The 22915-nt window shown below is 41.9% G+C and overlaps 1 protein-coding gene across 3 annotated transcripts in view; it reads right to left on the bottom strand.

Moving 5' to 3' along the window:
- LOC124060578 (pre-B-cell leukemia transcription factor 1) overlaps positions 1–22243 on the bottom strand; it is a 55504-nt gene extending 33261 nt beyond the window's left edge. For 2 of the 3 annotated variants that reach the window (XM_046391690.1, XM_046391692.1), the window contains exons 1-2: positions 21523–22243; positions 20519–20592 (exon numbers count right to left, since the gene is read on the bottom strand). In XM_046391690.1, coding sequence (XP_046247646.1) covers positions 20519–20592; positions 21523–21710 — 262 coding nt within the window. In that variant the 5' untranslated portion in view covers positions 21711–22243. The remainder of the gene's footprint in view (positions 1–20518; positions 20593–21522) is intronic. The other variant, XM_046391693.1, reaches the window with a different exon arrangement.
- Between the last annotated feature and the right edge of the window lie 672 nt (positions 22244–22915).

The following is a 22915-nucleotide window of genomic DNA, read 5'->3' as shown; positions in this document are numbered from 1 at the left end:
ATGAAAGACGCAGGTGGTAGTGAGCTCCACTGTGCCTCAAGCTAATCTCTCTCTCAGTTTGCCTCATGGTCGAGTCCAGTAAATTCTCAAATAAATGTGGGGATTCAAACAATGACCAAGTCTTACATTACAGGAAAAAAAAGTAAAAACAGGAGTTTGTGGCAACGGAATTGGTAAATTCTGGACAATACAAGGTTATATTAAAAAGTACAAAAGATATAGGATTTGTGTAGGTGATGGTGGATTAATTTCTGAGGAGGGTTGCACAGTTGGGAAAAGGTGGGAATATTTCGGGAGACCCCACCACGGACACAGCTTCACCTTATCTGTCAGTCATGTGAACTGAATATTTGTTACACCAGAACAGAAGTTAAAAGTTAAAAACATTTTTTGCAAAAATTGAGTTTTAATTTCTTTCTCAAAATCTGCCGTTTCCATTAACCCACATTTATGGAAATATGCTACTGTCAAAGAACTTCCTGCGCTGCCTTCCACACTAAGAGCTGAGCTGGAATGGATGGGATTCTTTAATCTGAGCCACTGAAAGGCTTTTAATGTGAAGCATCTTAGCAGGAAGTGTTGCATTTCGGTGACAAAAATGTAACAGCAACAAAAAAAATCAGCTAAGCAGTAACTTTTCTTTTTAGAATTAACAGTTTCCATTCACTAATTATTTCCAACTGCCTCTACTTGAGAAGCAGAATAGAATTAAATAGAATATAATAATAATAATATCATTAAAGACATGACTGGCTCCCGTGTTCCAAACCACTTCATATAGTGCTGTGCTGACTGACACCGGATGCTTGATAAATCTTGTCAGTTATCAGTTAGGCTGTACTGATCTTCTGTTTTTTCTCAACCAGAAAATATTCATGCCTGCGGAAGACAATATTAAATTACTGCGACAGCTTCATGTGTGTCGCAAAGTGAGTACACACATGTTAGCTCACACTCGCAGAAGGATTTATTCAAATTCAATGACACCTTAGTTGGAAATCGGTTGGGCTTTAATTTCAGCTCGGTGTCAGAACACTTTATTTTGTCACCATAAATCAACAGTGAGCCCAGAAACAATGGGCCTATTTCTCATGCGAGCAGCAGCTCATTCCACACTGCGGAGGGAGACTGTGACTCTGAATAAAGCACTCAATATGGCACGAGTGTTTACATGGATATCAATATTTAATCAGAGTTAAAGGCAGCTGCAATTCACAGAGACAACGGATGGAGTTTACACACAGCGGCATTGCCATCAGCCAAACAATTTGTGGAGTTTGGATGACTTCCTTGGCACTTAAATGAAAAAATAAACAATGGCATCAAATCAAGGCCGAGTGGGATTCTGTACCCTGAGCTTGTGCACCATGACTACATTTTCGTACATTACAAGTAATGATGAGAAAACGTGAGATCCTGTCTCATGTTTAGTTGATTCATCACTCATTTCTCCCACTTCCATGGCAACCAGCGCCGAGGACACTGATGTCTGCTGTCGCTATTATTGTTTGTCAGGGTGAGTCAACAAGTAACGTTTCAATCTGAGCCATTTTGGACTTGGTTAGAGCTCCGACCACAGCCCTCACACATCAATCAAAGGAAACACTGAGAGCAAATGTGTCCCCTGTTATAATTGGATGCAGCCCTTTTTTTTTTCTATCACACAGTGACAGTGTACGCAGCACTGGAAAACTGTAATGCAACCCGCAGTGAATCACTCAATCTGTTTGAAGAGGGAATGTCTGCAATATGAAATCCATATGAATGTTTCAAGACCTCCTCTAAGTTTCCATTAAAGAAGAAAAAAAAAGAATCTCCTTATAAATTGCCATACGAAATTGTCACCATCTTTCTCTTCCTTCGGGGGAGGGATGAGAGGCTTGGCTAGGCTACCATCCTCTGCATGTGGCTCCCTTCTCTCCTCTCCTCTTCCAAGGCTAAGTTAAAACAGAGCATCAAAATCCCAGCTTAAATAATTGAGGGAGAGACTGCAGGGTACTCTGCCCAAGCCCTTCTTGATGTGAAGAGTCCTTAAAAGATGCATGGATGCCTCCCCAGAGGGAGATGGAAGGGTTTCATGGAGCCAAGGCTCTGTACACTTAAAGATTATGTGTGCATCCGCTAAAGCAAGATGACCAGAAAAATGCTCAGAGGACCATTATTCTCTGCAGAGCGGTTTGAGGGATGGGCAGCAAGCTGATAAGATACTATCAATATTCATGCCTCTAAATCAATTATATCCCCATGTACTTCAAATGCAAATCATTTGGCAAGCGAGACATTTTCAGACTGACTCTGCAGACTGCAATAATTGAAAGCGGGATATACAAAGCTAGGTAAACAAGCACTTAGACACAGACTTAGCTTTAGAGGAAGAGCGATAAGAATTCCAGTAAACATAAATGTGTCAGCTGTTTACAGCAAACACATTCACAGGGGCTTCTAGTTGACTCCGACTAGAGCTCGGGCTGTGCCTTTAAAATGTAATCTCTGACTCAGATGTATCACTTTCTTCTCACCCCGCCATTAAAGCTAGAGCCTAAATTATTGATCCCCTGCCTTCATCAGCATAGCAGTCACGTCCGAGCGCAGGGGATCTAACTCCGACTGTGTCCCCACGCTCCAGCCACTGAAATAATTAGGAGGAGTTCTCATTAAGGGAGAATGAAAGGTTGAGAAAGAGAGGAGGGGAGAGCAGCCTGAGGGGCATTCTGGGTGTTTAATATCTTCCCCTGGGCCTCCAGATCATTCTGATCAAATCCTGAGCCTGTGTCTAAAGACGACAGGCCTTGCTGCAGGAAAATGCTCACACAACATGGACACACAAATAATACATCAAGACATCAAGAGAGAGGAGCGATGCATAAATAAAGACACTGCACAATGCAACCAAATTAATAAAAAATTCTTAGGACTGGGATCAATAGCATCAGTGCATAACCTCAGCTGTATAAATAAGGGGGGAAAAGGCCAATGCAGTATGTTTAGCAAATGTACCAGTGTGAATGAAGTGGAGCACTCCCTGCTCAGCTTGTTTTATTTTAGCTGCTGAGGGAATCCACAGGGCTTTGGTGCCCCAAGGTAGTTTCCTTCTTAATGCTTAGTGAATCATACAGCCCACAACTACGCTGTGTGCATGGGTGTGTGTGTATGTGTGTGGGCGTGTGCGTGTGCGTGTTCATGCTGTACATGCTGGAATGCAAAATGTTGACTCCAAAGAGAAATTTAAAAATGAATAAGTTGACAATGGCAGCATAATGAATATTTGATTTGGAACTATTTATGGAAGCCGAAGACATTTTAGAATGTGGCTGCCAGAAATAACAACATGCTAAATGTGCCAACACTACACCGAAGCTACAAAACACCTTTGATTTTAGTCAGTCCAAGATATGTGACTAAATTAGACCAAAGAGCCAGCAATATGGAGATTTCCTCATTCATTTTTCAAGATGAGAGTGCACAACAGGGAAATTGCATTGTCATGTCTCTCTGTAGCAAGGAAACACTGAGTAGAGCCTGTAAACGGAGTTTGCAAAGGAACCAACTGAGGAATTTGCATGCTACAGTTACATTTGTGCCAAAATGGCTTTCGCAACGACTAGTGAAGTCCATGAATCATTTTGTCACATTGTGCTTTCACTGTCAGCTCGCCTCACGCTGCGACTCCTGAGCTTTCTAAGTAGCTCAGTGTCGAGGCCACACCCCTCGTTAGTGGGGAGGGTTCATTATGCAAATGATCCTGCTGGAGCGGTATCAACGAGGCGCACGCTCCGTTATCATTTTCTGCCGCCGGGGCTCTTCTTCTCCCCGATCGCTCATACGGAATCATGGCCTAATAGCATCCCATTAACATAATTGCCAGCACAACTAGTGTTCCGTGTCTCAGAGCCACTCTGCTGCTCTGCCAGCCGAAAAAGAGAGAAGAGGATGGGTGAGGGTGACGATGAGTGGGGGTGAAAAAAAATTTAATTAAGCCAATGCATTGGACACTCCCTCCCACAGTAAATGTCTGTTTTCTTTCTTTTTTTTTTCAAAGAGGAGAAGGCAGAGCTTTTGTTTCTGAGACCTTGAGAGTCTCCGCGTGCTCATGAGTAGCAGGCGAGGTGCTCAATATTCCACTGATGAGCTCACAGCAGATGCCAGAATCATGTCCAAACCCAGTCTGCCAGGTAAAATAAAATCCCCATTATTTTTTAATTAATGCTTAATTAAAATATATTACAGCTCAGATTCCACAATTCTCTCCTAATGTGAAGATGCGGCCCATTCAAGCATATTTACACATCTTTAATTAAGGCAGCACATTCTTTGACTCTAACAAGCTGTGGACTTTGAGCGCCAAGGTGGTCCAAAACATGGCAGACTGTGGAGCGTACAGGGATGGTGGGAAGGAGGCCTTTCAGACACTCCCCACCAAACAAAGGTGCTTGCCATTTTTGAACCACTAAGGACGCCCTGCAGGAACCTTTTCTAGCCGTGGACCGACGGGTGTACAGTCAGTCAGTCAGTCCATTAAGGCACTGCAGCATCAGCTACAGCGGTGAGGGGAAATAGTTGCAGCAGGGAGCCATAATCATGTGCTGCGCTCCTCTGCACGCTGCCATTACCACGCCCCCAGCTCTCCTCTCTGCACAGCCACCCGTGTTGCTCTGATGAATTGATTGACACCATTTTCCATCTTCCGGTGCTGTCAGAGAAAGAGAGAGAGAGCCACACAGGGAGGCCTGCTCCTCTGACACTCAGGCAGCAGCAGCAGCAGCAGCACCTTGGTCCCCTCTGAAGGGTCTCCACTAGGAAATTGACATGTACTGAATAACACAACACTGGTCTCACTTGACCTCAATATGCATCATATATAATCAAACAAAACCATGGACGCAACCCAACAACTGCTATTCCAACAAAAGCCATACACGTTTTAAAACACAAATGTACATGTTCATCTCCCAGAAACATATATTCTCATCATAAAGGCTCCATCAGTGTTCGACGAATGTAAGAAAACTGCTTTCCCACAGCAGCCTCACAGCTCAATAGCGCGTCTGGCCTCGTTACGCTTATCACAATGACAACTAAATAAGCACAATTAGCAGTCACCCAGGCATCCTCTCTGCTGTTAATTTCATTCCCCAAATTATCCCGGAGATCCCAAATGTTAAAAGCAATGATCCTTCATCAAGTAATGCGTGATAATCATGCCCATCATAAAGCAAAGGGAAGGTTAAAGCAGCACGTCGACATGAGAGACGGCTTTTGTATTTGTGGATCAAACTCATTTCTGCAGCAGAGAGGTCTTTTTGTCTATTGTTGCTGCCTCATTTTCTAATTGAAAGGTTAAAAGTTCATTTTGTTTATTTGTTCTTAGTGATAAAGGGCAAAAGCGACACTCTTAAACCACTTGAAACAAATTCCTGTGCAAAATAATTTCAATTAGGCAACAGGGGGGCATACAGGCAATGAAACAAACATACACACATACAAACAAGAGAGGTTTCCTCTCTCTTTTCCCAGACTGTTTTAATTTGACACCTTGAGCTGGGGTAACTAGGTGGGGAGTGAGAAGCCGCAGAGGAATTCATTAGGCACACCACTGCAGGGTCCTGGCTCGGAGCGTTAATGACATTGGAGGATAGGGAAACGAGACAGCCCAGACGCAAAATGAAATAAACATGAGGACTGTCAGCTCTGACAGCACCAGCAAAGGGGACAGAGTCATTTGGGCCAGAGACCTTCAGCCCGTAAGATCAGACCAGACGGGTTACAGACCAAAACAATATTAGTGTGGGAGCACAATCATCCTCACCAGGTCCTTAGATTCACATTGACAGGCTATGTCTGTCTGTATGCATGTATGGCTGTGAGAGTGTGTGTGTGTGTGTGTATGTGTGTGCTCGCATTGATCTTTCTGGGCTTCACTCTTCATATCATTTAAAATATCCATCACTTGGCACTCCTGCAGTATTCAGATACACGACTGCAATTAAATTATTAATGTCACAGCACCCACCAATCCCAACCCCCACCCACCCCCAAACATACACACACACACACACACACAAACACACACACTAACTGCACTCTTAATGTGGCTGCTGAAAGACATTAAATATACAGCAATCTTTGTCTGGCTTCACCGCGGATCAATTTAGATGACTACAAAAATACCACCGAGAGAAAATAGGGATGCTAGCCTCAACATATGAAGACACAGATGAGAGAAAGAAGAGGGTTAGTCATTAGTCATTTGGCTTTCACTATTTCATGAATTTTCTTTGAATAAAAACGTCATGTACTGGCAGGTAAAACAGCAGCAAAATAAGGACAAATTTGTTTCTAAAATGATGGAACTTGAGCATCGGTCTCTGTGTTGTTCCCGCTCTTTGTCTCATTATCTAAGCTGGTTGCAAAGTGAAATTGTAATAAAAAAAGAAAATTAGTAACTTGCTGTTGTCACAATGTATATGCCGGCACACTGAGCAGGAGCATGTGTTTACTGCTGCTAACGCGGACCAAGCATTGTTTTTTAAATGCTTCACTAAAGGCAGCTAGTTGCACTCGTGACTTTTGTAATTTGTAACCCGGTCACTGTGTTTTGGAGTTTTATTGCACTTAATGTATGTTTCTCTGACCTGTGTACAACTTAATACAGTACACCCAGTAGTTTTGCTGCTACAACCTTGGTTTATTATGACCACTAACTTAAGGTTGCAAATGTTGGCTAATGCAATCCATATTGTTTCAAAACGGCATTACTGCACCAGGCCACTAACCATATGACTCGTGTCTCCTTGACATAATGCTACACTATGTTCTGTGTTGATCCTGTAGTGGTCACTTGTGGCCGTCTGTTTGGCAAAAGTCTGGCAAAAGTTGTGTAGCAATGCAGCGTCTCAATAAAATAATTTAATACAACAATATATGTGCAAGTTTGGTTCTATAAGCATTGGTGTCCCCACCCATATGGAAAACTTTGCAACTGTGATATCATTTCACTGCTTTTATCTTGAATAACAGCCATACAATTTTCAGTTGAAGTACTCGGGAAAGGAAGCTTGCAACCTAACAAGCATTCCTCATGAAATTCTTGATTCCTGAGTCCTTGGGACTGAAGCTTTGTAGTCTGAATATAACATGTCAGATTCCCCTGTGGCTGCTTTTGTACAATTAGAGAAAGAGTGTTGTCAGCTAAAAGATGTGGACTCTATACAAAGAAACAACAATGCCTACAAAGGAACAAGTAATTCTTCTTGAGCACGACTGAGAATGGTCTGTGTTTGTAAGGCCTCTTCATGAGAGCCTTTCATCCCCGTTCCTCAAAGGACACAATAAAGCTGTCAGTCAGTGTGTCAGTCAGTCAAGATGCAGCACCAGTCTGTAATGCTCTTGGACTGGGACAGTCTCCTCTGGTGGATGCTCCATATCTGACATGAGCGCTCTCACATGCCGATGGAGCTCCGGTCTCTTGCGATATGGCGACTGTGAATGGGTGGCAGAGATGACCCTTCCTTCCATGTTGCTCAGCTTCAAATATGTGGCTCCGTTGCAGCAGGCATCTGCCTGAACGAGCGTGAGGAGGGGAGTGGGGGGTTGCTGACACCTGTCTCTCCTAGGACGAGCCCGCCTTTGTGACGTGGGATTCCGGGCTGGCTGTCGGGACGGGCCCGAGACAGATATGACAGGGCCGCTGACAGGGGCCAGGCTGCACGCTGGGAGCAACACTGCAGTCCAACACAAACAAGACTTCTGCTCTCTTCACTGGGCCGCCAGTGAGACCCACAGCTGGCAGCTGAGAAGCCTCAGCCTGTGTGCACTGAATGCAACGCTGTGGGCCACTGGCTTCTCAACAGTGCTAATCACTGTTGCATGGATAGACCTCTAAAACACTAACATGGAAAATCAAATGCAGCTGAAACTGTATGTGAGTGGCAAAAGGCTTCATACTTCTTTTCAAGCCCTTCAGGAACAAGAGTGCTCTGCTCTGTGCTGGATCTGTTCATTATGTCAACCTCGCTTGGCACGGTCATATTTCTGAGCCCCATTCCAAAGCAGACACCTCCTAATTGTTATCAGCTCTGTGTTGACGGTCTGAGCAGAGAGACGCTGATAAAAACTCCAGCAGAGCTGATGAGACCTCTCACAAACAGCTACAGAACCCAACATGTTATGGATGTCAAGATACAGTGGAGAGTGTGGAGGCCTGAACACTACAACTCGTCCCTCTGACCACAGTTAGAATAATATGACAAATTGGCCTAGTTTCCCTTTTAATTAATCATGCCTTGCTGACAGCTACCTGTGCCACACATCATCATTAGTCAAGAGGAGAGCAAGCCCCAGCTATGTATGATAACAGAGGAGGATACACCTCATCAACTAATTTTCCTCCATTTATATTTTACTGCAACAAAGCAATCACAGGAAGGAATATTTCACACCTACACCTTCTAAGATGTATATTTTCCATGTTGAAGATATACCTTTAATTATCTCCCTGATGGATTACATCTCTGTCTCAACCCTTTTTTGGATTTTGGCCCTTTACAGTCATGTCTACTTGTGACCAGCTGTCAGACATTGTCACAGATTTTTATTTTCCTTATTTTTTTAAAGAGACAGTTTAGCCCAAATCAAAAATACACATTTTTCTTCTTAGCTTCAGTGCTGTTTCTGTTTATCCATCTAGATTGTTTTGGTGTGGGTCGCAAAGTTTTGGAGATGCTAGGCAAAGAGATGTTTTCTTGAATATAATGAAACTAGATGACACAGAAACACATTCAAAAAAACTCAACTGTAATGTCTTTTTCCAGAAATCATGACCATCAGTCAGATTTAAAAGAAACCCTCAGGTAAGAAAAATTGTTTGGAACAAAATGTGAAAGTTAACCAATACCACTTAGTTACAGTTGTGGTTTCATAAATATCTATCAAAACTCACTGGCCAATTAGTTGCTTATCTAGTTGCCATAGTTGTGTGCAGTAGGTTTTCCTATGCAGTAAGGGATTACTATGGACATTTTGGGTGTGCAACTTTTCAGTTTTTCCTCAAAATTAAGTGGTTTAAATAATCTGACTTGAAAGTGTTAGCTTGTTTATATGCTTGTTTTATGCTATTATATATATTATTTTATTGTCTGATGTAGTGATGCAGCTGTGTTCCCAGTTCCCAGATTCCAGCAGTTATTTTAGTGAGTACAATATTAGCATACAGCAACAAAAGGAAAACCCACGAAATTCAGACCCAAGTTGTAATAGACTGATTTTTATCATTCAGAAGGTATTTAACCCAAATCACAGGATCTGAATGAGACCTTTCTCTGCATTACTATATTCTCTATATTCAGTAAGTTCAATTATTTGGACAAGCATCTACGCACCTCCCCTTAGCTTCTTCACAATGAATTTAATTAAAAGGTAGCAACACATTGTCCACAGAATGCTCAACAGCAATGCACATGTGTGACAATGAAAGTCATTGTTCCAGTGCCTCACTGAGAGCTAACGCCGCCTCTCAGGACTCAGGAAGCCTGCACATGATTGACAGCTCCATCTTTATAGGGGCCATCCAAACAGAAAGGCAGAAAGAGAGAGGCCATCCCCGCCCACAGAGCTGAACGCATTTAGAGAACAGCAATGAATCTGCGAGATTAAAAAAATAAATAAATAAAATAAACCATATTAAAGACAAATGAGAGAAAAAGATGATTCTCAGAGACACAGATTCGTATCTATGTTCAGGAATACCAACCCTAGGTTTCCTGTAATTGAACTCAGGGTTTATCACTGTCAGTTCAGGTTTTACCTTCCATGCAGGCACTTTAACAACTATCCATATGCTGTTTAATGCAAAGTATTTGGTGTGATCTTACTCATAAAAGGGTAATTACCAGCTTCACAGGGCAATAAACATCTCGTTACATCCAGGATCTTGTATCCAGAGATCATGTACCCAGGAAGTGTTAGGTACAGATAAACACACTGGATCATTGTCTCACTTCCCGTTGCAGGATATTTGAGGTAAAATAGACGACACGCATGTGGAAAAAGGGTTGATGGATATCATATAAAACATGAAAAAAAGCTGGCAGGGTAATAGCCTTCCTGAACTCACACAAACAAATGTTCCACAGCTTGTGCTGACATAGTTAAAAATGAAGAGTAATGTAACAATGTAAAATTCTCTACAAGCTGTTAATATTTAATGAGTAGCCATTCTGATACTGTCAGTGTATACCTAATTTGTATGGGATGCAAGGAGAGGGGAAGGGAAAAGATGGGGAAGGGGGGAGAGGGGGTTGAGAGAGGTGGAAGAAATGGAAGAAAATGTAGGATGAAGGTGGAAAAATGTCTCCAAAAAGACTTGAGCATGCAGCGAGCTGACTGACAGTGAATTTTTTGGAAGTCAGCATAGTACAAAGAACATTTGAAATGGCCCATTTAACAGCACTGTACTCCACTCCCAGCTGATGCCACCATTTGCATACTTCATATCAGATGAAGATGGATGGTGAAAATCAATGTCACTGAGATGAGTGTTTTATCAAGGTTATGCTATCCTCCAAACTCCTAAAACCTCTTTATCTCATCTCTGTTGTCAGAATATTAACTTATCAACACAATCTCTTTACAGCAGAGGAAGGAGAATGTGAATTTATCAGCAGGGATAGCAGTGACAGGCTGGCCAGCTGGCTTTAAGAATCACAAGTAATGATTATTTTGATTATCAAATAAACTGTCGATTATTTTTCTTCATCAGTTCATTAATCCTATAGCCCATAAAGTGTCAGAAAACACAGAAAGTGATGCGTTTGATTCACTTATCTTGTCCAATCAACAGTTCAACCTGAATCAAACATGATCAATTTACATGTATATAAAACACATTTTGAGGGTGTTGACTGACCTTACTACTTCCCTGCTCCCAATTTCCCCCACACAGTCATGGTCAAATAGTGCTCTCCACGTATTATTTACACTGTTCATAGTATTCACACGCTATTCCAGCCCTAGTGCTAACCTTGTGGTCACACTAGACAAATAGCCAAAATTTCTTTATTGTTGTCTTACATATGTGTAGGAGTGTGGAAGTGAAACTAGATACAGACAGTGAACAGCTGCTATAAAATGCAATGTATCAATAGCACTAATGTTCGATTTTGTTTTAATGTAGCTGCCAGTTGTGATGCACTTGCAGTCATTCTGCTGTGTCGGTCTTAGAAATTCCTTGTAGACTCAGACTAGGAGTTACAAGTTTGAGGCTAGAGAGAGAAACATAACTCTGTACCATTACAACATTAGCAAGGACTGTTTGCAGTTGGAAAAAGCGGAGTGTGACTTGCCACATTTCATTTTTCAGCCTTGTATACTGTAGCTAGGTAGGACTGGCCAACAGCTAACAATAGCAGACGGTAATATCCTTCAGTTTTATTATCTAACATCCACAGCATTGACAAGTAATTATGTTGTTCAATCTAATGATTAGTTTAAAAAATGCAAAATTAAGTAGCACGAATTCGAGCTACAGTGAATCAGTTTGCTTTTCCAGATTGTCTGAATTTAAACTATTTGCAGGTAAAACTGATTCATTTATTTTCCACCTGTGTGATTTTAGAATTTCCAAACAATTCTCATTTGTTTCTTGTAACTGAGAACTAAACTTGTCATGTGTCAAATGCTAATGTCACTTCCAGTGACTCTATATAAAAAATGAACGACACAATTGACCGATGAAAACAGTGAATGTGAAAATATTTTGCTAGCCCCCTGCTACAGTGTGGATCTAAAATCCCTAACCCTCCATGTTAGCAGAGGGGATATGGGCCAAACTGAAAACTGAAAGTAGACATCAAATAACTTTTTCCCATTTAGGTAGTTTTAATAGCACTGAATTATGTTCAGGTGTTAATTTTTCTGATAACTTTGGTTTTGATTAATTATTTGATGTTATTAAATGGGGTTTAGGGAGGTCAGGTGGGTGTATATGCAGGAAGTCCATCCTCATAGATGTATATGGTCAGTTCTCATATCACTTTAACATACTTTTGTAGCACTGAGTGGATGTACAGTTTTAATAGTGTTTATTTTCTGAGTTGGATGGAGCAATGACCCCTAGAAACATAGTAATGGGCCCATTTCACCACCTCCTACACAACTGTGGCTCAAACACTGTTCAAATCAACCTGTCCAGCTCTGCGGTACATGTTTAGTGAAACATCATTATACCTCTCTCACTGTCAGGCTACAAAATCCTTCCCTCTATCTGCACGATTAGCTTCTCGTACCTCATTATCGAGGTGAGGACTGAACTTCCATTTCAAACCATTGTGACTCTCACCTTTACTTCACTCCACTAGTCATAAAATGTCATGCCAGCTATAGAGCACACAGGCCACACTAAGATCTAACAGGAATCACATGCTCGGTGCCAAATCCAAACGGGCAGGTACGACCAGTGGTTACAGTTTGGAGGTCGTAAGGAATCTCTGCGTGTGACTTTTTACATGCTCACCCTTTCCAACTTCCTGACATCAGGCTGAAAGTGACTTCAACCAAGTGCACATCCTCTGTTGGCTCTCCTGGTGTAATGTTGCACCGCAGAGAGAGGATGACAGACCATTTATAAAACAGGAAGGGGAGCTAACTACAGTAAGCATAAGCTATTTCTGGAGGAGGATGTCTACAACTAACAAAGAGCTGTCAAAATCTGAAAAACAGGTCCACAGTGAAATAAAATCATTTAAAAATAAATCAATAAAAAGCTGCGTCTATGCAGAAAAACTCCAACTTTAATGTCTATGATCCCACCTGGTGTGACCCCTGCTGATGCTGCAGACGATAACGCTCCATGCTTTAAGTTCCCCACCATGCTGCTGGTGTCGGAGCTGGGAAGGCATCCAAAACCACAATACATTTCTGCTATGGAACATTTGTTTGCTTTCAGGGGGGCGCAGGGCCCCAACATGCTCCTACATTTTTCTGTCCTGCCACATTGCATGACAGTTTATTTTGGGAAGTGCAGGTTGGCACCTGAGACACAAAGCTGACAAAGCACTCGTTGTCACTTCAATGAGGCCAGTTGGTGCCATGACAATGCCGCTGGCCGTGCAATGCTACAAGATGGACAACAAGGCGCTGCATATCTTGGCAAAGTAGGAAAAGAGGCATCAGTTATTTGCACAATTTCACCTCCACTGGGGCAAAAAGCGACATGCAATCTCTAAATCTGAGAGGGGTTCCACCTCCCATTACTGAACATGCATAAAATTTGAACTGCTGCGATAAACTGTTCAGGGTGTTTCCCTGGATCATGCCCAATGCATGCTGAGAATAGATCCAGCACATGTAGCTCCCTTAATAGGAACAAGCGGGTAAGACAACAGCTGGATGAATGAAATTCAGCTAAATGTGTAGAAGTCATGATAGTCAGAAAACAAGGGATGAATATCTGACATCAAATCAGAATTGGTTTTACATGAAATGACACGAACACATTTGATCTCTGCAGCCGTGGAAGTAAAATAATCTTAATGTTTTGACGGTGGAGCACCACACCAGAAAATATGCATTTTTATTTGGACAAATGAATTCTATTTCAATCGTACTTTTACTTTATTTTTGTAATTGCACAGGATTGTAAATTACAGGCTGTGATTAAACACAAAATTCTGTTTTTGGTATGAGAAACCAAAGTCATACTAATAATAAGAATAAAAACAATGATGTTCTCTTAACATGTTTATAGTTGAGTCGTTCTCTGGTATAAGAAAAGCGTAAAGAACATTTACTGCACATTTACAGTTAAGAGGCTGACACCGTTTAATTTTAAGTGTATTTCTTAAGAAGAAATACGCTTAATCTGAGGGTGTTTTTATTGCAAGCCATGGAATGACATTGAGATGAGTAGCAGCAGTTGCAGGCTGCATTCGCACGGTCAATTATGAGCCTTCACTGGAGAACAGACTCAGCAGATCTGTGGCCGCAGTTACTGCCAGTCAAAGAAGTCAAAATATATTTATGATACACAGCACTTATTCTCGTGATAACTTTATCTTACACCAGGACCATGGAGTTCAGTTTCCATGTAGTGGATATTCTGAAATGAAGTGTTGCATAAATACACACCTGTCACACACTCATAAGGGAACAGTGAATGCATATCCTGTTTCTCATAATGCAGCGGCGAATGAGAGCAGATAAGATTACTGACTGAAATGACCGCTTCCAAAACACACACGAACAAAAGCCTGTATGGACACACTCATGCATACATACCCCTAAACACACACACACACACGTACTGTAAAGTGACAGAGCAACTGCTTTGCTGTGTTAAATATCAGATGCAAATGAAAAGAGAAAATCTATCATGACTCTAATGTGGGCTGATAGGAGGGGGCGCACTCTCCTCTGAGGAGCCGAGCGGTGTGAGGAGGGTGATGTATGGAGGAGCTGGATGAGAGGTGAAAAGCGTAGCGAGACGGACGAAGGGAGGGGTGGATTGCTGGGAGGGAAGGGAGACTGAGGAGGGGGGGGAGGGGGCCACACAGTCCTGCCAGACTCCTGAGAGCCCAGGGCAAAAGTGGAATAAATGTTGATTAGTGTTGATTTTGTCCAACGAGCACCCGGCAACTGACAGTGGGACTAAGCTGCAGCGAAAGGGAACCATTAATCTTGGTCTGGTTTAAGTAGTGTATATTAATTTGTGTCATTTCCACTACGTGGAGAGAGGCCTCTCTCTCTCTCTCTCTCTCTCTCTCTCTCTCTTTCTTTTCTTCCTCTCTTCCTCCAGTGTTTGAAAGCTGTGGCAGCCGAGCCTCTTTCATAGTGAACATACAGTGAAAGCCTGGAGGTGGCGTCTGCAAGTAGCAGCAGGGGAAAGTGGAGGAAATGAGATTCCAAACACTACATTATGGAAAATGAACTCCTGGGGGGTTGGTATGGCAACCACATTCAAATGTGCCATTGCATGTTCAATTTAACGTGCATAACAAATTTGCAGACTTGATTAAATTCGTAACATATTAAGGAGGCCTGTATAAAAAAAAAAGGCAAACCAAAACCTGCAGGGACTGAGATTGCAAAGAGAGGCTGGAACGAGGTAAATGGCAGAACAGCGATATTTAAGCAACGCGTTGAGCTCAGGAGTCGACATTCAGGTAAAAGATTGAGGCCCGTGCTCTTTTACAAGCCTGCTTGGATCTCGCCTGCATTCTGTAATCTCCACACTGGCAGGGCTGCTCGGAGCTAAATGTGATTTTTCTACCAACTGCATTCTAGTGGCCTTCGGAAAAGAGGGAAAAAAACATTCATCAGTTCAAGAAATAGTGAAAATCTATCAGAAACATAAAAACAATACAGTGCTGGAGCAGAGGAGACTATCATGAAACTTCTCCTGGAACAAAAATAGATCACTTTCCTTGTACATGTGATGTCAGTGTTAATTAACAAATCGCAGCGCAATAAGATTCCTATAATTAAGCTCCTTAATATGATTAACATGTATCAATTAGGCGACTGACAATTTGCATAATGTATAATGTAACCACATTGTTCTATACTGTAATGGTATTAACACACCATTTACAATGCTGTCACTCACAGATGATTCTGTGATTATGATTCTGCATCAAATACAGTAAAAAGTGCGTACGTGCCTGACACTGCTTAATCAAAACACATTTTTCCACAGTTGTGTACATCCTCGGAGGAGAATTAGACCACAGCTCTTCCTCTCTCTCAGTGGGTGATTAAGCAGAGAGATTGGGGAAACAGCTGTGGCGGCGAACTTGGCATTTCTCTCCCTTCTGAATGCTGCTGTATCAGCATCGAGGAGGAAGGATAAGAGCGAGACAAAAGCCACACGTATCAGAGCCGTCTCTCCGTCAGCCGAGGGACGGCCACGGGAGGGGAGGCGCAGCCCCGTGACACACCGATCCCTATCAGCCCAGACATCTCTGGCCTAGTACAGAGAGAATAACACACACTTTTACTCTTACAGTGAGGCCTAACAGGACAGGGAAACCACCATGCAGACACTCATTATAATGAGTCTGTGATTGTAATGTTGAAATGCATCCGTTAGCCACCCACTAAATCCAAAATAAATGAATGTAGTTCATTTTTTAGACAGTTTGCAGATGAAACAATTCATTGGCTAATCAACAGATTAATGGATAATACATGCAGTTTTTAGCTGCATGTTCATTTTCAATATTAATTAAACTGTAAATTGAAATTTTTTGTCCATAGTTGATCAGTCACTTGGTCTATAAAAAACGAAAGCCAATCACAAGTTTTCAGGGCGCAAGGCGATGTGAGATGCAAAGGTTAGTCAATTCATCGATTACTCAATAGATGGAAAATTGATTAATTTTGAAATCTGATTTATTTTGATTGGGCAAACAAGACATTTGATGACATTGCCTTGGGCTCTATGGTAATGTGCTCACTGTTCTGTCTTATAGACCAAACAATGAGTTGATTCATTGAGAAAATAACCAGCACATTAATCAATAAAAATATTTTTTTGTTTTGTTTGACTAATAGCCCAAAAAACATTCAGCTCACAAGAATACAGAACAGAGAAAAGCAGAAGCCAGAGTCAGAGAATACTTGGCTTTTTGCTTCATGAATAAGTTCAGTTACTTAATTACTTATCCAAACTGTTGCCAATTCATTTTCTAATTGTGACCCACTAATGGTGTCAGCACCACACCAGATTGTATTACACTTGATCTGATTTGACCCAGTCACCATGAAGGCTGTTTCAAAGTGTTTGCACAGTGACGTGCAGGGCTGAGCTGACTTCAGCCTCTGTAATACAAATAGGCAGATGCCAAGTATCTGAATGGACTGACAAGTCAATGTGGTGTAGGTTTCCATGCACCTTCCATAATCAGACCTCTGGCTCATTTCGTCCTGTCAAACACTACTCGGCTGCTCTCTGTAAAACACCCTATTTTCACCCTTCAAAAAATAACATTACATCACTCGGCTAGTCATTTTTATAAATGGAGGATCCCCTAGGCTTGAAACCTAACACTATACAAACACGGGCCACAAGAAAGCTGGCCTTTTGTTGAGGTTGAGAAGAAAAAAATTAAACAGCAAGTCAGAGCAGCACATTTACTGAACGGCTCAGTCAAGGAGTGGTTTTGTTTGACACTGCTGGAGATTTATGATGTTGGTGAAGTGTTTACAGAGGTCAGGGCGGCTCATTTTCCAAATCAGTTTGTCAAGCATTTGCTTATCTAAAGTGGGCTTTTCATCAATCGTAAAAGAAAAAAAAAAAAAAAAAACGATGATGATGATGTGGACTAAGAGAAAACGTCGTACCTTAAAAACATCAACATTTTTACATGGATGGATTACATACAAAAAGTAAAAACCTTTTATAAGCCTTTTAACTTAAACCCAGTTGGTGGAAGGATGAGCAGCAGCAGTGGAGTCAAACTGTTTGGATATATTTTTGGAAAGTCTCTGTGAGAGTCTGAGTTCACTGCCGTTGCTAGGACTAGCACTGACACAGACAAACACTTCTGTTTTTACCTTCGCTCCACATTTTGGACTGTGATATAATTAATGCTTTATCTATGCTTTATATATTTTATGCTTCGTCTCTTCTGAGGAATGTACTATGCCGCACACGCGCAAAATTATGCACAGCGTCTGAAAAACAGCATTCCTTTGAAGTAAAAAAGACACCCCAAATATTCCTGGAATGAAACTGTGGCAGTGAAGACGAAGCCGGTTTCTGTCTGGGGGGGGGTTGGAAAGAGGGAGGCATTGGTTTAAATAAAGTGTTCCTTCCTTGTCCTTTCCTCCCGGGTGTTGCTGGACCATTGTGCTTGTTTATACTGCGCAATATTTCTGCTGGCCATCTTTCACTTCATCCCAGTAAAAATACACAGAGCAGGTCACAAGTTCAGGCCCTAGATCAGCAACGGCATTGTGTCCTGCAGGTGCTGTCAGCTGCTCCGGGGACAGCCAGGGATAGAAAATATACACAAGCAAACAGCAGCTCTGTGGATTCACACTGTCTCTGGACTCAGATACAAAGTCAGGCAGCGGCTCAACTGCAGCTCTGAGGAGTAAAAGCTAAAGCTCTTGGAAATATTTGAAGGTGGAACCGGGAACGTTCAACTGCTGGTACAAAAGGAGGAGTTTTGGGTTTGTTTCAGGGGAGCGAGGATGACAATATCACAAAAGCCAAAAATGTTGTGAAACAGCAAACTAAATTACAGCTAACGTTGTCTAAAATCTGTTAAAATTAATAATTACGTGCAAATCATTCAAACAAAGTGAATCATTTATTCTTTCATCTTCAGCCTTCCATCAAAGCTTATATTTAAAGCGGAGAAAGAAAACCTGACAGGCTTTCTCACCAGTTTCAAAAGAACAAATATCATGAGACCACCAACTAAAACAGCCACACACCATCACAACCGTAATTTCTTTAAATTAAGAAAACCTAATCAGACAAAAAAAGAAAAAAAAAATAGTTACAAAGCCTCATCAGCCAGATTTTTAATTCGATTTCAAAAGTAGATCTCCCACTAGAGGGAGCAACAAGCTGCGACTTTTTCTACATAGTTTACAGAAGTCCAGTAATATTGACATTCAGGACAGGACTGGCGGGCAAAATAATACCTTTAAAAAAAATCCAAAAATCTGGACCGTTTCACCAGCTGACATGACAGCTGACAACTTCACAACATTCTGCTGACGAGCTGACAAGGGGGGTAAAATATTATTTAAAAGTGTTTATTATTAATTATCAAGACCATGATCTGTGTTTGTGGATCTGATGGAGAAAGAGTAAAACACAACATTCAAATCATGAACATTTTACCCAGTGTGTGAGTACATGGAAGCCTTTCAAACGCTCCCATATTTTATGTCCACTAAAACTACCAGCCGTGCAGAGGTGTTGAGTCTGAGGAAGCACATTAGTCTGCACATTGCTCTTAACTGATGATCACGACCATGATCACGGGGTAATGTAAAGAAAGTGTAAAGACATGTACTTAATTAACTCTCCATATTTGCGTATTGTAAATTTTTAGTGATACAGTCAACTGTAAAATTACAGCGGAATCAGAGAAACAGTTTTAATGACAGTGAAAGTGAAATGTGTCTCACTGAAACTTACAACAAAGCCAACTGGATGAAATTAAAGTCTACAAAAAGGAGACAGGCACCAGATCTCCTGTGTAGAGCTCCACGAGCTGCACCTTGTATTTATAGGTTGCCAGCTGAAAGAGAAAAGAATGGGTGTGCAGGCAGGAAGAGGTCCAAGTTACTTTGTACTCTCAGCAGAGCCGAACTTTGGATGAACTCCGAGGAGCGCCAGGGAGTAAAACACTATGCATAACTGTGTCACTCCCCCTCCAAAAAACCAACCAAGACAACAAAAAAGCACAGTGAGCCAGCAGGCTTCAAACGGCCCCCTGCTCTCTCCTGAGGCAGTGGCCGATTCAAGATAAACTGCCGAGCTTGGGGGCAGACAGCGAGGTGAACTTCAATGAAAACCTCAATGAAAACATCCATGAAAGCGCCAGGCGAGGGTGGGATCGCACACGAGAAACAATATAAACAGCACCAGTCTACGCCACCACAAAGGTCAAGTATGAGCAAGTGCAACTTTTGTGGCGCAGTGAAAACACAACATCCTCCATCCATTCCATTTGATTTCATGCACTAATGAGTGTGAAACACACAGAAAGCGCTGGCTCTCGTGCTGAACTGGCACGTTTTGGCGACTCGGTATCTAACCGGCGTAAGTTCTCAGTCCTGTAGCACATCAGTCTGACGACAGGAAAATAAAAGATGAGATGCACGCTATCAGCCTGAAGTGCACTGAATTCTATGTGTGCCAATTTCAAAAATGTCACGAGGAAAATGATTTGGAAACACGACTTACGCCTCCTGTGTTAGGTTATTTCTCTCCTAGCAATTATTCTGCTGACACGCTCTCTCACAACCGCTTTAATAGAGAGACACAATACAGAATAGAAAGAGATGTATTCACCAGACTTGACAGTTAACTCACAAGGGGAGACATCAACGTGCTTGTGACAATTTTGCTCAATACTCTCTATTATTCCACAATAGCATCAAAAAAGCTCATTCATATTTTGACACGATAATTGATAAGGACGGCTCGAGGTAATTGTCCATAGTTCCTATTGTGAACCAGCTGAAACGCGCAGACTTTACAGCTACAGGAGGAAACACATGTCTTACATGTCAGTGAAATTTATATGCTGAATAGTGTTGTGACTGAAAATCCAAAATCAGGTTGTGACTTAAGAGTGTAAATAGCAAATTATCCTTTGATGATAAAATAGCCCACACAGAGCTGGGCCTCTGTGGATTTTTGTTTTTGCTCTATTGTTGAGAAAGAGAGTGTGCAGCATCCAACCTGGTGAAGGAGACTGACGATTTCTGGTGTGTGACAGTGTGGAGACAGCAACAGTTTAGCGTTTAGGTTCCCTTATTACAATGAATATGAACGTACCTGTTTTTTCTTTGATTTCACACAAGACATTGAAAAGAGCTGGCTTCATTCTGTGACAGTTCAGAGCGTGTTTCCTGGAACAGAAAAGTGGCTTCATAAGCAAACCACAGAAATATAAATTATATCTAAAACTTACTCAGCCTTTTAATTATTGGAGTGCAATGCTGACTATTGTGGTTTTATTTGTATATTTTTTGTTAAATGCTAAAGTAGAATTAGAGGCACTCTCTTACCATTTTCACATGGATTAGTAAAACGTGTATGTGCTCTTCAGCATCACTGTTGCAACATTTACCTCTACAGACAGTAACATTTTATTTAGCTTTATCTATTGTTATTATTATTATGAAATTATACAATTCATATATATATATATATATATATATATATATATAATATATATTATATATGCGTTTTGTCCATCAACTGAATCAATAAAATAAATTCTTTGAAACGTAAAACTTTTGTCAGTGAATTTAAAGTGGATTTTACAAGACAAGATGAACTCTTGAAGTGTGTATCACAAGTGAGAAAGTTGTAAACAAGCTGTAGCTTAACCCACTTAAAAGAAGGACAGCCCGAACTGTTACTCAGTAATTACATTTCATATTTAGAAAATAAATCCGCTGCACATGTCTGGTTTCACCAATGCACCTTGACTGTATTAAAGTGTAAAGTGCTTTAAACACGCTGTCAGTGGGCGACACGTTGGCAGGTCACTGTAATAAACAGCACATTCATAACGTTACACTTTTATTTTCTCTTCAAGGCGCGCGGTTGTCGAGTTATTTCAATGGGAAGCAAACTGGTAATTTGCACACATGCCATGGTTGTTTTCCGCTGTTTATATCTGGCTGTGCAATGCCCTTATATTTATACTTCCATCTACACCGCACTGTATTGTAAATTATGAATATGTATTTTTCATTTTTCAGTCCCCTTCTTTTTATTTTTCTAGTTTGCCGCCGCCTCCTGCTGACAGCCGAACAGGAGCGTATCTTTACCTGGCTTGGGCTTCGTCCAGACTTTGATCCGTGATGGTCATAATTTGCTGTAAAATGTCTCCAATGTCCTGCTTTCTTCCGTCGCCGTCCGTTCCACCGGTGCCTTCCTGCATATGTTGCGGCAGGCCGGGGTGCCCTGCCATGCCTACCCCCGTGTGAGAGTGCATCAACCTCGGCTGCTCGTCCATCTCTTCTTCTCTCTCTATCTAATTCTCTGTGGCGCTCTCGCTGCTGAAATCCTGCGAAAATACATAAAAGAAAAAAAGGAAGGGGAAAAAAATCCCGGTAGGTGCTTTAATATTTGCACCGTGCACCCGGTTTCTTCCTCGCAGGGGCTTTTTTTTTGTGTGTGTGGCGCTCGCCTCACGGAGAAGGGAAGCCTGTCGGAGGGGAAAGCGGAGACTCGAGTCCTCCTGCTCTCTGGCTGTCTCTCTCTCTCTCTCTCTCTCTCTCTCTCTCTCTCAGCTGGTCGGAGCTGAATGTGAAATCTGATCTGAACTGCTGCTGCCTTCACTGGAGCAGGGTGTGCGTAAAAACAGACAGGCTGCTGGTTTCTACTACTAACGCCAACTAAGACACGTTTTCTTGTAATGTAGCGCAGTGATCCAACACCCTTTCTTGCTGACAAATTACAAAAGAGTGGCTCTGAGAAATAAAGAAAAAAGTGTGCATTTATTTCACTCACTCCATCCTCTTGCTTTTGTCATGTACAGTACAGGCTGGGCAGGCAGCAGCAGCACAGCAAAGAGCGTGAGAGTCAGACTCCGCCTACGCGACATGATGGGGAATATAAGACCATTTAGCCCCACCTTGAGGTGCCTCTCATGAAACGTCGATCATTGGACTGTAAAGGTGGGATGCAGAGGAGAAGCTGGAAGATGAGGCTGCTGCCTTGCAAGCAGGGAGATGGTAACACGGTGATGAATAGAGCCTGAACTCCAAATAAATAACAGTGCCTGACACATGAGGTCTGCTTTAGTCGCCCCTCTGACCTCTGCATGAGGCCCCGCTGGCTCCACAGGAGACCATTTCATTTCCATGCAGTGCCAAGATACAAGGTGCACTAATCAAAACTATTGCCCAGCCCTTTCATTTAATATAATTACTGGACAGCTAATGTGATTGGAGATTTATGACTGGGAAAATCAATCCACTGATGAGACACCTTATGAAAAACACCTTTGATGTATCTCTTTTTTTAGTTGTTACTATATGGTATTATAAACAGGATCTCACAGTCAAGCATGCTGTTTTGGTTACAGTAGGGAGTGGAACATCGAGTATGTTCATTCATTTTCAGGTATGTTGCAGGGCTCCGCTTGGCTGGCTTTGGCAGGGTCCTCCTAATGTAAGGCGGTGACCCATGTTGCGCAGCCAAGCAGCAAGCCCCGAG

This window comes from Scatophagus argus, chromosome 6, assembly GCF_020382885.2.
Source record: "Scatophagus argus isolate fScaArg1 chromosome 6, fScaArg1.pri, whole genome shotgun sequence".
Taxonomy (NCBI): domain Eukaryota; kingdom Metazoa; phylum Chordata; class Actinopteri; family Scatophagidae; genus Scatophagus; species Scatophagus argus.
This window is presented reverse-complemented; position numbering and strand designations above follow the sequence as displayed.